At 40.0% G+C, this 14,955-nt stretch overlaps 1 protein-coding gene across 2 annotated transcripts in view; it reads right to left on the reverse strand.

Annotated features, from left to right (window-relative positions):
- Positions 1-375: 375 nt before the first annotated feature.
- GDNF (glial cell derived neurotrophic factor) overlaps positions 376-14,955 on the reverse strand; it is a 36,200-nt gene continuing 21,620 nt past the window's right edge. For both annotated transcript variants that reach the window (XM_036742099.1, XM_036742098.1), the window contains exon 3: positions 376-851. In XM_036742099.1, the coding sequence (XP_036597994.1) occupies positions 376-851 (476 nt within the window). The remainder of the gene's footprint in view (positions 852-14,955) is intronic.

The raw sequence follows: 14,955 nt of genomic DNA on the forward strand, positions 1-14,955 counted from the left end.
TGAAAACAAACCACAGGAGACTAAGTGGTTGTGTTCTTTCAGCACATTCCGAGCTGATGATAGGTGATGGTGGATTGTACCGAGTGAAATGACAGTGGCAACATCCATCCAGGAACACTGGCCCTGAGCTTGCGATGCGCCTTGAAGTTGCTTTCCTGTAGAAACCAGAGGGCCGTTCTCTCTCTTATCCAGTCGTCTGTAGCTGGATCTCCCTCCACCAGGCTCCCATGATGGCTGACTTCTGCCTGTTTCTCCTCCTTCATCTCCATCCTTGGTCCTCATTCTCCATTCTGGGCAAACATTTCCTGGGAACCTTGGTCCCTTCCTTTGCGCTGTAGCAGGAATGCAATACATAGCCGTCTCCCGGAAACAGAGTCAGATACATCCACACCTTTTAGCGGAATGTTTTTTCAGTATGTGGTAAACCAAGTTATCGTCTAAAAATGACAGATCATCGTCAAAAGCAGTGGGCCGACAACAGGCCTGCCCGACTTTGTCACTCATTAGCCTTTTCTTTTTGGTTAAGTTTTTTAATATTTTGTCGTATGTGGTCTCAGCTGCATCACAAGATCCGCTGCAATATCGAAAAATCAGTTCTTCTTTGGTTTCATATCCCAAACCCAAGTCAGTCACATTTAAATGTATGGCGGTTAAGACACAGCCCCGGTTCCTGCCCCTCTGTCCTCTCTGCCTTTTTCTATCTGCATTGGTTGCTCCAGCCTGTCTGTTCCTCTCCCGCCGAGGAAACACTTCTGCTTGTTTGTCTGGTGACCTTTTCAGTCTTTTGATTGTGTTGTGAATAAAATCCACAACATCATCCAACTGGTCAGGATAATACTCCGGCATATTTGCTGTTTTAAAAAAGAAAAGACACAAGTGTCACACTCGGGAGGCAATAAACAACCACCACCTGCATTTTAACTGGCCCGTAAAGTAGCCCGCAACCTGGGAAGTCTGAAAAAAAAAAGATGGGCCTTCCACCTGTGAAGCTGATGAAGCTGATGGGAGACTCATTTGAGAACTTAGAAATAAAAAATGTTCATACCCTTAAACGAGAAGAAAAACCTCACTAAATAAAACTGGTGGAGAGCCAGGAGCAAATGTCCTGAAATGATGGACAAATGCTTCCCTATGGAGAATTAGTCCACTGATTGCATGGTTGTTTTCTGCTAGTGTGAGATTCCCCATTTGCCAAAAAAAGGGTAAATGAGGAGGTTGGTCTCTGAAGACTCATCTTCCTGGTAGGTGTGTGGCTGAGGGGTTAGGACAAGCCATGCTGGTGCTGGCCAACCTTACTGATAAGTTTGCTCTAGTCTGGTGCATTATGCATGATTGAAAAAGCCGAGAATGAATGAATGAATGAGAAAAGATGTTTTGGAAGAATAAATGTAGAATTCATGGGCATGACTAAGTTTTTTTGTTTGTTTTTGGCCAAATCTGTGATGTCATAAGCATAGGTAATTCCCAGTGAGGAAACCTCCTCTACCAACATAGAAAGGCACCTGCATGGCATCTCCTAGTTGTGTATAGTTGTGCGGGATCCTGTGAGGTTAGTATGTGTCAGACGAGGTTTGGGGGCAGAGTGGGGTGTGGAACCTGAACACCCTCTTCCTACCTCCCAGACTAGTTCTCTGTCCATTGTTCCACACAAGGAGCTGTTACCTAAAAGAGGCTCAAGGAGAAGGCCTAGACGGGGGAAAATGAGACAAGGCCACAGACAGGTAACTAGTGGTAGAACCAGGTAACACTACGCATGCAAACAGAAACAAAATATACAAATCCTTAGGTGAGTAGGTAGGTGGGTGCAGAAGAGCTGGGCTGGTGTTTTGCTTCTAACTCGGTTTCCTTGTGACTAATGGACACTGCCAAGGATCAAGAGCCAGGGATTCTGGCTTCTGTTTATAGCAGTCTCGCTGACTTCCTGTGTGATCTGAGGTGAGTAATGCAGCTCTCAGTCCTGGCTTTTTGAGCTGCACAGCCAGAACAGGGGCTGACTCGACAGTGGTCTTACATGGAATGATGAAATGATGTCTTTGAGAGGTTTAAGAGCCTTTGATAAGGTCTGCTATTAAAAACTATAGCTTGTTATTTGTTCTATGCAGACACAGGCAAGCTAGAGAGCATTCAAAAGGGGGCAAACAGGATGGTGAGAGAGACCAAGGATCAGAAAAGGGAGATGAATAATAGTAATAATATGTATGTTTACTAGGTGCCAGGCTCTGTGCTATCCTCTCATTGGAGCTTCACAACAACCCTGGAAGGTGGATCCTGTTATGATTCTCATTTTTACAGATGAGGAAACTGAGGCAAACAGAAGTTAAGTGACTTGCCCTGGAACACGTAGCTAGTAAGCATTTGAGGTCAAATTTGAATTCAGGGCTTCCTGACTCCAGGTCTGGTGACACCTCACTGCCCTGATAGGCATGTTTATCCTGAATAAGACTTGGGGGGAGACCTGAAGCTGTCCTCAGGTACTTGAAAGGCTGCTATATGAAGAGGAGATTAAATATGTTTCCCTTGACCCAAATGAGCCCAAGTAGTAGCAAAGATTGAAAGGTGCATTGAGGTAGATGTAGGCTTGACGGAAGGACAAACTTCCTAATAATTGGAGTTGTACAAAAGTGGGATGGGTCGCCTCAGGAGGGAACTGGACCCTCCTGCCTGGAGGTCATCCAGTAGAAGTCAGACCATTACTGGCTGAGGGTTTTGTAAAGGGGATTCCTATATGGTTATGTGCTGGAGCAGGTAATCTCTTCTGACTTTTAAATTCTGAGGCTGATTTGATTTTTACTTGAGTTGACCAGGTTCAAGGAAGAAAAAAGAAATTCAAACAAGTTGAATACATTTATAAGAACAATGGATATGTATAAAGTACTTTGAGGTTTACAAAGTTCTTGCTAGGGGTGGGGAACATGCAGCCTTGAGGCCACATGTGGCCCTCTAGGTCCTCAAGTGCGGCCCTTTGACTGAATCCAAACCTCACAGAACAAGACGTTTGGATCCAGTCAAAGGGCCACACTTGAGGACCTAGAGGGCCACATGTAGCCTCTATTGCAGGTATTATGGGTCCCATTTTACAGGTGAGGAAAGTTTGGTTTAGAGAGATTGATTGGCTTACCCCTGGTCATGCAGCTAATGTTTATTAGAATAGGATTTGAATTTACGGACTCTGGGGTTTACCGTGGTTGTGGGATGCGTCCTTTTTCTTTTTTTCCCCTTATTGTAATGTTTGAGTTTGTCCTTAGGCTTATGTTATGTATTGAGATAAAAAAGGACTAAATTAATTCCACTTGTTCAAAAATACAGTCAGGACAATCATCTGTCTTTGGGGACTACCAATAATCTTGTAAGCATATAACCAGATTCATCCTAATACAGACCTTTACACATACTGACTGTTTCTTCATTAGCATAAAATGGTGGAGTGGGGTGTGGTGGATCTAGATCAGGGGCAGGGAACCTGGGGCCTCTAGGTCCTCAAACGCCACACTTGAGGATCTAGAGGGCCACATGAGGCTTGAGGCCGCAGGTTCCCCACCCCGGATCTAGGTGCAAATCCTGCAGATCCTCTGTTTTTTTGTTTGTAAAACTGGGATTAAAAATACTTGTGATAGTTGGAATTAAAAGGGAAACAGTTACCTGGAGGAAAAATCTTTGCAACAAATTTCTCTGCTAAAAGGTCTGATAGCCAATGGATGTGAAACGTAAAATACAAGAGTCATTTCTTAATAAGTAAATGGGCAAAGGAATAAGAAATCTTCAAAAAAGGAAATGCAAGACTTTACCAATGATACAACAACGCTCCAAATAAATATGAAAAAAATAAAATTAAAAAAAAACTTGTGTTGCATCCTTCACAGGGTTGTTGTATTCTAAAGAGCTATGTGTGTTATGTAACAATAATCATAATTGTTATTAGTATTACAACCTGTTTATTGATACAGCAGGTCCTACCTATCCTGCAGTAGAAACCAAAATCCTAAGCTTTTCTAGCTTCCAATGCATTGGAATGTATATGCATTGTGATCTCTTCGTGTGATCTCTCTAGCATACCTTGTTCTTTTGATCTCTGAAGTCTAGTATTAGTCTGCATCTATCACACTGGAATCTATAAGAATGTTTTGGTGCCTTCACTTTCTTTTAAGGCATGGAAAAGTCCATATCCTATTGAAAAATCCCTAGGGATTAAGATCTTTAATGTAGACAAAGTATATTTGGGTTATATCATTGGCAGGTAATAAAATCTCTTCAGGGAAAAAAATATAGAGCTATGTGATGGAAGCTAGTACATTTAAGTAGATTCAGAATTTACTAAATGATTATACCAATACCATAAATGCTGATTGGTGGTTTGATGTCACCTTGAGAGAAGTTCTGGAAGAATAGACCTTAGAGGCCATTTGGTCCCATCCACTCATTTTAGAGATGAGGATATAGGCTCAGGGAACCACTTCCCTGAGTGACACATGCTCAGGGTCACACATGCAGTAAGTGGCAAATCTGAGACTTGAACCCAGAGCTCCTGATTCCAAATTCAGGTCCATTTTGGCATTTAGCAATGCTGATTCTCCTTCTATCTCCCCCCACCCCATAGCTAACTCCCTACCTCAGCCCAGGCCCACAAGTGGCATCTTCCCAGAGAAAGATCTCTCCTCTTTGTGGAAACTCTGAGCTTGACATATGTATTGTCAGACAAGGTTTAATGGTGGGATGGTTGCTTTTCTTTTTCTTTCTTTTAAAATCTTTGTTCCAAAGGATGGGGGAAGAAGGTAGGGGTGGGGAGAGGATATATACAGAAATGAATGTGATGTAGAAACAGAAGGCATTAACAAAAAGTAGAATAACATTTTAAAAATAATAAAAAAAGTTAAAGTTAAAAGAAGGAAAAAGAAAATCTGAGCAAGAGAGAAGGGTCTGCACTATATTGCCCCTCGACCCAGGGCAGGGCCTGGCCCCAAGATCATCTTCAAGACTAGAACACTCCCATCTTAGGGGTACACACTCTCCCTTCCAGCTTTGTGTCACGCACAGATGTGATATTCTAAGTCTTTATGTCTATAAAGGACTTTGCAAATGCTAAGGTGCTATATAAATGTGACCTATACTCATTCATTCAAGTAAATGATAAAAATGTTGAACTAGACAGAACTTTTCAGCATACCACTAGAAACTTCTCTCAAGGTGACATCAAACCACCAGTCAGCATTTATGGTATTGGTATAATCATTTAATAAATTCTGAATCTACTTAAATGTACTATCTTCCATCACATAGCTCTGTATTTTTTCCCTGAAGAGTTTTTATTACCTGCCAATGATATAACCCAAATATGCTTTGTCTACATTAAAGATCTTAATCCCTAGGCATGCTTTTAAGTCCCAAATCAATACATACATATACATGCATATATATATATATATATATTCCTTTATTCAGACAAATATATAACCGGATTAGTTAGTATTAGCAAAGAGAAACAAAGATGAGGATAATCTAGTACCTGTGAATCAGTAATAGCAATGTAAAACAACACTCAATGAGTATGAGAATACCAGTTCTATAGTATTTCAAGTAATTCTATCAAAGAGGAAAGATACATACTTGATTTTACTCATTCTTGGTGAGCCCATGTTTGTTCCTAGTGACTAATATTTTCTTTTTTAAGGATTATAGATCTAGAGATTAGAAGTAACTTAGAAGTCTAGTCCAAAACTCTCATTTTACAGATGAAAGAACAGAGGCTCAGAGAAGTTAAGTGGCCCAAGGTCACATAATTGGTAAGAAGTGACAGAACTAGGATTTGAACTCAGGTCTACTTACTCCAAGTTCATCACTTCAAATTCATCACTCCTTGTACTGCATCACACACATAAACCTTCCATTTTTCATCCCTTTTGAAATTTTACTAGGTACTAACTTCAAGCTCACTGGTCCATTATTTCTAGAATTTACTCCTCCTCCTCCTCTGAACCCTTTAGAAATCTAGGGTAAGACAATGGTTTTCTGGTACCCTTCCCATTATCCATATCTTTAAAAGATGGCTGACAGTGGGAGTAACATGAGAATTCTCTCAGTGGGTCCAGGAGAACTCAACTCAATTTTGCTCTTTCATTATCTCCTCACAAGTTTGGGGACTTAATGCCCTCTTAATCATGCTTTCCCCATACCCCTTCTAGTCTAAGGATCATTCTTCTTGATAGAGAGTTGAGTATTTCCATTTCCCTTCTCCTTTGTTAATGTTATATATATGATATATAATATATAGTTAGATTATATTTCCCCCCAAGCAGGGTGGCCTGTCTCTTCCTCTTCTGCTTTGAACATAGCTATTAAAACCCTTTCTGATGTATCTACCATTTTATTGCAAGCCTTAGCTTATTTTGGGCTTTACTGTATACATTTTTTATATATGGGCTTGATTACCTGCCCCAGCTTCCATCTCCTCTAAATGTCCTTTTAACTTTGGAGCTTATCAGCCAGTATTTCTTTAGATACCACCCCCGTAAGAATCATGACTGAATTGTTGGGATTTCCTTTTAAAGAGCCTCCTATACCTTCTGAGCTAGTTTCTCTTTTAGACTTCCTGGTGATGAAATCATGCTTTTCTTTCTCTGAACTTATTGAAATATACTTTCCCAAAGCCAGTTGCCCATTTACCATCTAAAAATTTTCTTGGTTTTAGGTACTGATCTTAAATGATTTAGTGGGATCAAATTTATATTTCATTAAGTATATAGTAACTCACAACTGGGGATGACAAAGCCGAACAAATTACTAGTGGAAACAAATATTCCTTAGCCATTCTCCAGAGGCCTCAGACCCCACAATGAAAAGTAGTTTCAAATAGCTACCACCATGGCATAGGCCCCTCATCATCTCATGCCTGGAGCCCTTTTTGGTTGGTCACTCTGCTTCAAGTTTCTTCCCACTCCAATCCTCCACTCAATCGCCAAAATGACCTTCCTAAAGCATAGGTCAGACCATGTCAACCCCCCTACTCCATATACTCCAATGGCTCCCTATTACCTTCAGGATCAGATATAAAATCCTGTTTGTCATTTTACAACCTGCCCCCTACCTACCTTTTCCAGACTTCTTAAACTTTATTCCCCTCCCTGTACTTTATAATGCAGTAAAACTGGCCTAGTTTCTGCCCTCCCATCTCTGAAATCACCTCCCATTTTCATTGTACAGACATTATTTACATGTTATCTCCTTCCTTAGATTGTGACCTTCTTGAGAACGGGACTGCATTTTTCCCCTTCTTTGTATCCCCAGTGCTTAGCCCTAGGCTTGGCCCATAGTTAGCACTTAATAAATGCTTCTTGGCTGACAAACACTCCCTCTCTTTATTCTTGGGATTTACCACACGAAAAAAAAGACACAAAGGCCTGTACCCTACAGGGTGATGTATTTTTCATATTTTCATTTGTGCCTTTTGTTTTCACATCACATCCATTTCCAGCTCTCTGCCTTCCCTACTCAGTTAGCCATCTCTTGTCACAACAAAGATTTTTGAAAAGAGAGGGGGAAAAAGCAGTTCAGTAAAATGAACCAATATATCCACCAAGTCTAACAGTATTTGAAATATTCCACACCCAGGGCAACATTCTTGAAAAGATGAGTGCGTAGTAGTGGGTCCATAGAAATATACTTACTAGCTATAGATTTCTTAGGAAGAATTTGTGGTCAAGACTCTAACACACTTTGGTTTTCACATAGCAAAACCTACTGTAACAGGTCATGAAAGGGCACGGATGAGGTGTTTTCTGGGAAAACTCATGATCTGAAACACGTTCAATAATTAGCTACCAAAGAGGAAATAAATACAAGTGTTCCCTGCATAAAACAAAGCAACAGCTTCCTCATCTGTACAATGAGAGGGTGGGACCATATGACCTCTATCTAAGGTTCCGGCCAGACTTAAATCCTATGATCCTATGAAAACTCCACACATAAAAATGAGAAATCATAAAATGGATGATAGGTAGTATTTAATGACATTTAAGAAGGATTCTTTACTTTACAAAAAGATTCACAACCCATTTCCACATTTAAGTTATGACTTGTAGGACCAAGAGAAGTTAGAGTCAACATGAAATTCACCAGAAAGGAAGATAAAAGCATTTCTGAAATTAAATTTTTTTTTTAATTTTGGAGGGGGGAAGGCAGGGCAATTGGGGTTAAGTGACTTGCCCAAGGTCACACAGCTAGTAAGTGTGTCAATTGTCCGAGGCCAATTTGAACTCAGGGCAGTGCTATACTCGCTGCGCCACCTACCTGCCCCCATTTCTGAAATTTTAATGTTGGTGACTGAGGAGAAAATTGATTTACAAAAGTTCAACTTAGAATAGTTTAGGAACACATCTTCTGTAAACTTTATTGGGGGAAAATTAAGTCACTCCCTGCCAATATGGTGGTAGTGTGAATCAGCATTTATTCAGTCCTTAAAGCATGCTCAGAACTTCAAAAGGCACTTCAAGAAATTGTAAAATTTTTATTTTATTTTTTGATTCTGAAGGATAATTCTGCTTAAAAATGTGCTAAGACAGACTACAACAGGGCTGCTCTCCAAATGGCCTGAAATATCACACAGTGATCTGAATATGATAACATGTCTAGGCTTTAATAATAACATCTCTGTAACCATGGCTCTGAAGTGACCCTTTGGCCCACAGAACAAATTACAAACATTTGCTCAAAGATGAGATATCAAAGTGGATGTCTACAGTATGCAAAATAACGAAGCCAAGTTAGGGGCACGATAGCTTGCTCCCTCTAGAAATCACTGCTTGATTTTTTTGATTTTGGCTCAGGGGCTTCATTTATTTATTAGAAAATAAGATAGGTATCTTTCCCTCTTTTCATTCCCCTCTTTCCCCTCCTCCTTACTTAGAATTCCAAGGAAAAGAGCTTTAACAGTTAAAGACATCAACATTTTATCAGAGTTAGAGCCCCAGTAACTTGAAGATCCAAATCATCCTGGCAGACTGACAGTAGATTATCAATGCTACATTAGTCAAATGTACTTTACACTCTAAGTGAAGACTTGCATTATACCAACCTCATTGATTTTGTTAACTGGGCCATTTAACGGGGGTAGGAGGAATAGGTCAAATTCCAAGATATGATTGTTTTTATGGAACTAATGGTTTCTTGTATCCTTTGCTGAAAAATGTAATCAATAGTCAGTATGTATACTCAAAGATTTGTATTAATATTAACTCTGGAAAAGAGATAAGGACCAACCATTGCATGAAAAAAAACCACACTGTTCTAACAAAAAGTCTGTTCTTTTCACTTTTCTGCCTGACAATATTAGGCCTGGATCTGGGACCACTTCAGAACTCATTGAAGGAAACCTTGATGTACTGATATCAGCTGAGGAGATAGGACTGGTTGTGATTGCCTAGTTACCCACTTCCACAGAGGCTAGTTAAATGAATTTTTATGAGTCTACTACCATAGCTTTTGCAGAGAGAATCTGGGGCTCAATTAGGCTTCCTGGCGGCAGATACTCTTTTTTTGTCTTTTTCTCCCCAGGCCCTAGGAAAGTGCCTTGTGGGTGATAAGGGCTTAAGAAATTGTTTCTTGAGTTAAGTCCAGGAGAAAAACTATTGGATAAAATGAGAAGCCCATAGATTTGCATTATACCAAACCAGGTGTTCCTTACCTTTTCTGTGTCATGAACCCCTTTGGCAATCTAGTGAAGCCTTTGGACTGTTTCTCAGAATTGTCTTTTTTAAATGCATAAAACAAAATACATTAAATTTCAAAGGAACCCAATTATATTGAAATACAGTTTATCTATCTATCAATCTATCTAAAGTTCGCAAACCTTAGGTTAAGAACTCCTGGGCAGAAGGAAGGGATTTAAATTCAGATTAATTCCTCAAAGTAAGTTACTTAAGATAGCAAATGCTTTCTGTCCAGGTCCTGGCATGCTGTCCAGACACTGAGTAATGCTTATTAGTATTAAATAATGTCGATGGTAAGATGTTTGCAAACTTAAAAAAAAAGAAGTCTAAAAAGCCCGAATACCTGCTCATTTCCCAAATGCACTATGATAGAATCTGTTGGAAAATGAGATGGAAAGAAGGCTTTATAAATACTAAAATGATAAAATGCACTTAAGCCATGATTCAGAGAGCATCCAAATATTTGGGCATTTTTCTGTTTTAAAATGTTTTAACTTTGATGCATTGATAGCATAAACATAGTGTTACTTTAACAAATGAAACCTTTTGGCAGGGCAGAGTTTAAGGGGGCACTCTGCCCTTGACTGATGAAGGAAAAATGGAAACTCTTTGCCTCAGTAACAAAGGCTTGAAGAGTGGGTTATTTTGTAAAGACAATGCTATTTTACAGGAACAACTTAAGGGCTTAGTGAACTTCCTGGAATGGTCATGCTAAAAAACAAACAAACATAATTAAAATTAGAGTAGTCATTCTCAGGATCTAGCTGGAATTAGGTGATGTCTGTCAACCTTTAGACAAAATGAGTTCTTCAGATATTAATTTTCTCTTTAAAAAAGTGGAGCTTAGGTTTGGTCTTATATAAGAAGACTGAGGTCAAAGATGTAATGTTTTTCATTGTTTACTAGTTATAGTAGCCATGACAATAAGAGTTTAATCATTGGAGTTGCCTTATGTTCATTTGCTGTTGCCCCTCATTCTTCAAATTCTGGGTCGATTAGTCATAAACTGTTGTCATCTGATGGAGGGAAACCCTTAAAGATGGAGGCAAGACTTCTTCAATTTACTGCCTAAGAGTGGAAGGGAAACATGGGTTGGTCTCTTCCCAGGGCTCAAGGTAAATAAGAAAGAGGATATGACTATATTTGGATCTTCCATGGCAGAAGTGTCTGTAGTTGAATTGAGAACAATCCAATGTCATTGTCCCATGGCCAGGAAGAGGGCAATGATTCTATTCCTGGGTACTGGAGAATCTGGGGAAGGGAGAATCCTCCCTTTTCCTGCCCATTTTCATCAGTGTTTGATTAATGTGCATTGCATCCTTATGAGGTAAATGAGGGCAAGCTGAGGCCTCAAGGTCTTACAGAGCAAGGACCTTGTCCTGAAGTAGTCCCCAGGTTTCCTTACTTGTGGTTAGTGTCCAGCTTAACAGGCTACACTCCTACATTTATAGTGAGGGCAAATTTGACATGGGGCCATTCCAATTCAGTCCATCTGATTTGCCTGGGGTTGCTTTCCGTGTGTGTGTGTGTGTGTGTGTGTGTGTGTGTGTGTGTGTGTGTGTGTGTGCTCGTGTGTGTGTGTGTGTGCGCGCGCGCGCGCTCTCACCCTCTTGCGTACTTCTTAAGCAGAGCCAAGAGGGAGAAGAGCAGCAAACTGGAAACACCAGATGTTTGGGCTCAGTCTGATTTAGCTACTTTTTCTTTTTTAATAGACCCAACCTGCTTCCCTAGTACAGTAAACATTGATTTTTAAACAACATATAACAAGAATGCAGGTACTGACGATGCATGAAAAACGAACACATAACCCATCTATGCATTAGTAATCTAAATCTTTGTTAACATTCCTTGAAGGCAGTTCCCTAGCTGATAAGCCCCAACCAGCGACACTTTTGCACAGTTCATTCTATTTAAAACTATGGTAATGCTTGTCTTTTCATACATAATTATTTCAACCGGAACTGACGAACTTGGATTGAACATCCTATTTCAAGTGTACCTGGGGTATATGAATGTTGTTTTCTTCATTAGAATGGAGTTCCTTAAAGACAGGGTATATTTTTTTTTCTTTGTATCCCCAGTACTTAGAGGAGTGCCTTGCATAGAGTAGATGCTTAATAAATGTCTGCTGCGTTGAAATAAGCAAAAGTAACACATGATATGAGTTTATGCAAAATATGAATAAGAAGTAGATTCTCTGCTTTACAAAATAATTCACCATTTCACTGTTCTAAATATCAAAAGTCTTTGATGCATTTAAAACTGGTATGATTTATATATATTTGATGTATAGACAACCTTTCAGGACCCATTGAAACAAGATGTCCTGGTACTTATGCCATTTAAGTTGGGTTTAACTACAAGCCTTTGCTGGCAGAATTCCAGGCAGAAAGTAATTGCAACCACTCTCTACCACCTTCCTGGACAACTACAGAAAAAACTTCTGGTAGAGGAAATAGAGGAAAATAGCCAAAGCACGAGAAGGGATGTGCTGGTAAATTTTTAACAAATGGCTCTTAAAAGAAAAATTCACCTGGACACCTTTGATTTCAATCTGCATTATTTTTCTTCTTCCCTTTCTTTAAGTCCAATCAATAAAACAATATTTACAGTATTTGCTGATTTCCGAGGTGTAAATTTATTTGATGTTTGAGCTGTCTGGAGTACTCTTTTGAAAGGGTCAATGGAATATCATTTTTAAACAGCCCCATTGTCTCTAAAGGAAAGGAAGAAAACGTTCTAGACTCAAAGCACCCAGGTTAAAATCTCAACTCTATGCTCACTACCCGTGTGACCTTGGGCAAGTCACAATCTCTTTGGACCTCAGTTTCCTTATCTGTAAAAGTTAAGTAGCTGGACCAGAGCATCTACGAGGTCCCATCTTGCTTTAGAGCTTCAATCCCATGATCCCTGAAGGAGTTTCTTGATACTGTGCCCTCAAACCCTATGCCTCTATACTTCCAAGCATGGCTTTTCCAATTTCCCAGATATACATGACAAGTCTGATGCAATTCCAGGGCTATCCGGAATCCTTGCTGGGGGTTGAGAGGAGGGGACATTATCTTTCAGTGATGCCTCAAAGGCTGGCTAGAATCTCACAGCGATGCAGTGGGCTGGAATGTATTGATGCCCAACTTCATGTTGGTGGGTTTTATAATTTCTCTCAGCAGGAGAGAGACTGCCACCTGCTGCTTCACCCACAGCAGGCCCTGGAATCAGCTGCTATGGGAAATATGGCCACTCTGTGCTAGCAACAAGTGGTTTTAAACTTTGTTTGTGTAATGACTTCTTTGGCTACTCTTTTGAAATGAATACAACACATTCTCTTCACACCGAACCATCTTTTTTTTTTATGCCTTTATTGAAATAAGAGGCAGCATTATATAGTAAGAAACACGAGAGCTGAGTTCTTGTCCCAATTCTGCTTGGGCAGGTCACTTACCCAGGCCGAGTCTCAGTTTCCCCAACTGTAAAATGAACTAGATGCTCTTTAAGGGCTCTTCTAGCTCTAACAATCTATGCTCCTTTAGTTCTCTCTTTAAAAAGAATTATAAATGCTAAATTTTCCATTTTCTCAAAATTTCAAGTTACTTTTCCTTCCTCTCCTGCTTTCAGAATTTTTAGGATGCATTTAGCCGGCTATTAGATGTGAAACCATGGCTAGGACTCACCAACTGTGGTCAGCATGGGGGTTTAATTGTAATCTGAATAAAATGAATTATGCCCTGCCATTGTCTGACTTCCAGGAATTTCTCAAACTCCCAGCACTCAGAAGAGTACGCCACACACTCTAGTTAACAGGATTATACATCCAGAATGAGAAGGGATCTTGGAGGACCTCTAATCCAAACCCCTCTCTTTCCCCAATTTTAGGTGTGTGTGTGGGGGGAAGCATTGATTAATCACTTACTATATACTGGGTGCTGTGCTCAGCACTTTACAGATATTATCTCATTTGATCCTCACAACAACCCTGTGAGGTAAATACAATACCCATTTTACAGTTGCTGAAACGGAGGCATAAGCTAAGTGACATGCCTAGGTTAACATAGCCATTAAGTGTCTGAGGCTGGATCTGAACTAAGGGCTCTCTGACTCCAGGCCCAAAATTCTAACCACCATTCCACTTTGCTGTCCCTTTTTTCATTTTACAGATGAGAAAACTGGGGTCTAGTGAGGCTAAGCGATTTACCCAAGGTTTCACTGGTACTAAGCATTAGAATTAGGATGTGTGAATCCAAGTCTTATGGCTCCGGAGTCATTGGTCTAGGCTTCCTCTGCTTAATCACTGTGGGGCAGCTGGGTGGTACAGTGGATAGGCCAGCCTGCAGTTAGGAAGACTTATCATCATCTCGAGTTCAAATCCAGCCTCAGATACTTACGAGCTATGTGAACTTGGGCAAGTCACTTAACTCTGTTTGCCTCAGTTTCCTCATCTGTGAAATGAGCTAGGGAAAGAAATGGCAAACTGCTGCAGTATTTTTGCCAGGAAAATCCCAAATGGGGTTACGAAGAGTAGGACATGATTGAAAAACGACCAAACGAGAAGCTTAATCGATGACTTCACTGTGGTAGTGCTCTCACTCTCAGAAAGAATTCTGGCAACTTTTTGGATCTGCTACCATTTCAAGGTTTTAATTTTGTTTGCCGCTTAGCTGATATGCCTTTTAAAATCTATGTGGTGGCAACTGTCAAGGCACCAAACGTGCACCAAATACGAACAACTCAGCAAAAACAGTGCTAGTGGATTCTCACCTAATACTTAACTAGAGTTTTCTGCTTCTAGGATGATCCCTAGTTAACTTGAGGGGCTCAGGAATAAATGAATCTTCCTGTGAACCATTATTAGTTGCTACAATTTACTAATTTATTGTGACCATTTAGAAAGCTACCAGCAAGCTTTCAGAATGACCAGTGGTTTGTTGACAACAAGGCATGACATTGGTTTATTTGAAAAGTATTTGCTTTGTAAAAACATCAGTGTTTTGTTGGTTTAAAAGCATTTCTGGATTCTCTCAAGCCCAGAGAACAAAAGCAGTTAGAATGCAAATAATTTAACAGTATAGTACTATAGCCGTGGAAAGAGTCTTCAGAAGTCATTGAAATGGTATTTATTTACATTAGTCCCATCCCCCTTCTGCTAAAAACATCTCTGCCTCCTGGCCATGGACACATCCTCCTATTCTTTCTACTAAGCTAAGAGAAAGCAAGCATATCCTTAAAAAAAGTCCAAATTTCAGAATTGGGAGGGCCCTCA

The sequence above is a fragment of the Trichosurus vulpecula genome, chromosome 1 (assembly GCF_011100635.1).
Source record: "Trichosurus vulpecula isolate mTriVul1 chromosome 1, mTriVul1.pri, whole genome shotgun sequence".
NCBI lineage: Eukaryota > Metazoa > Chordata > Mammalia > Diprotodontia > Phalangeridae > Trichosurus > Trichosurus vulpecula.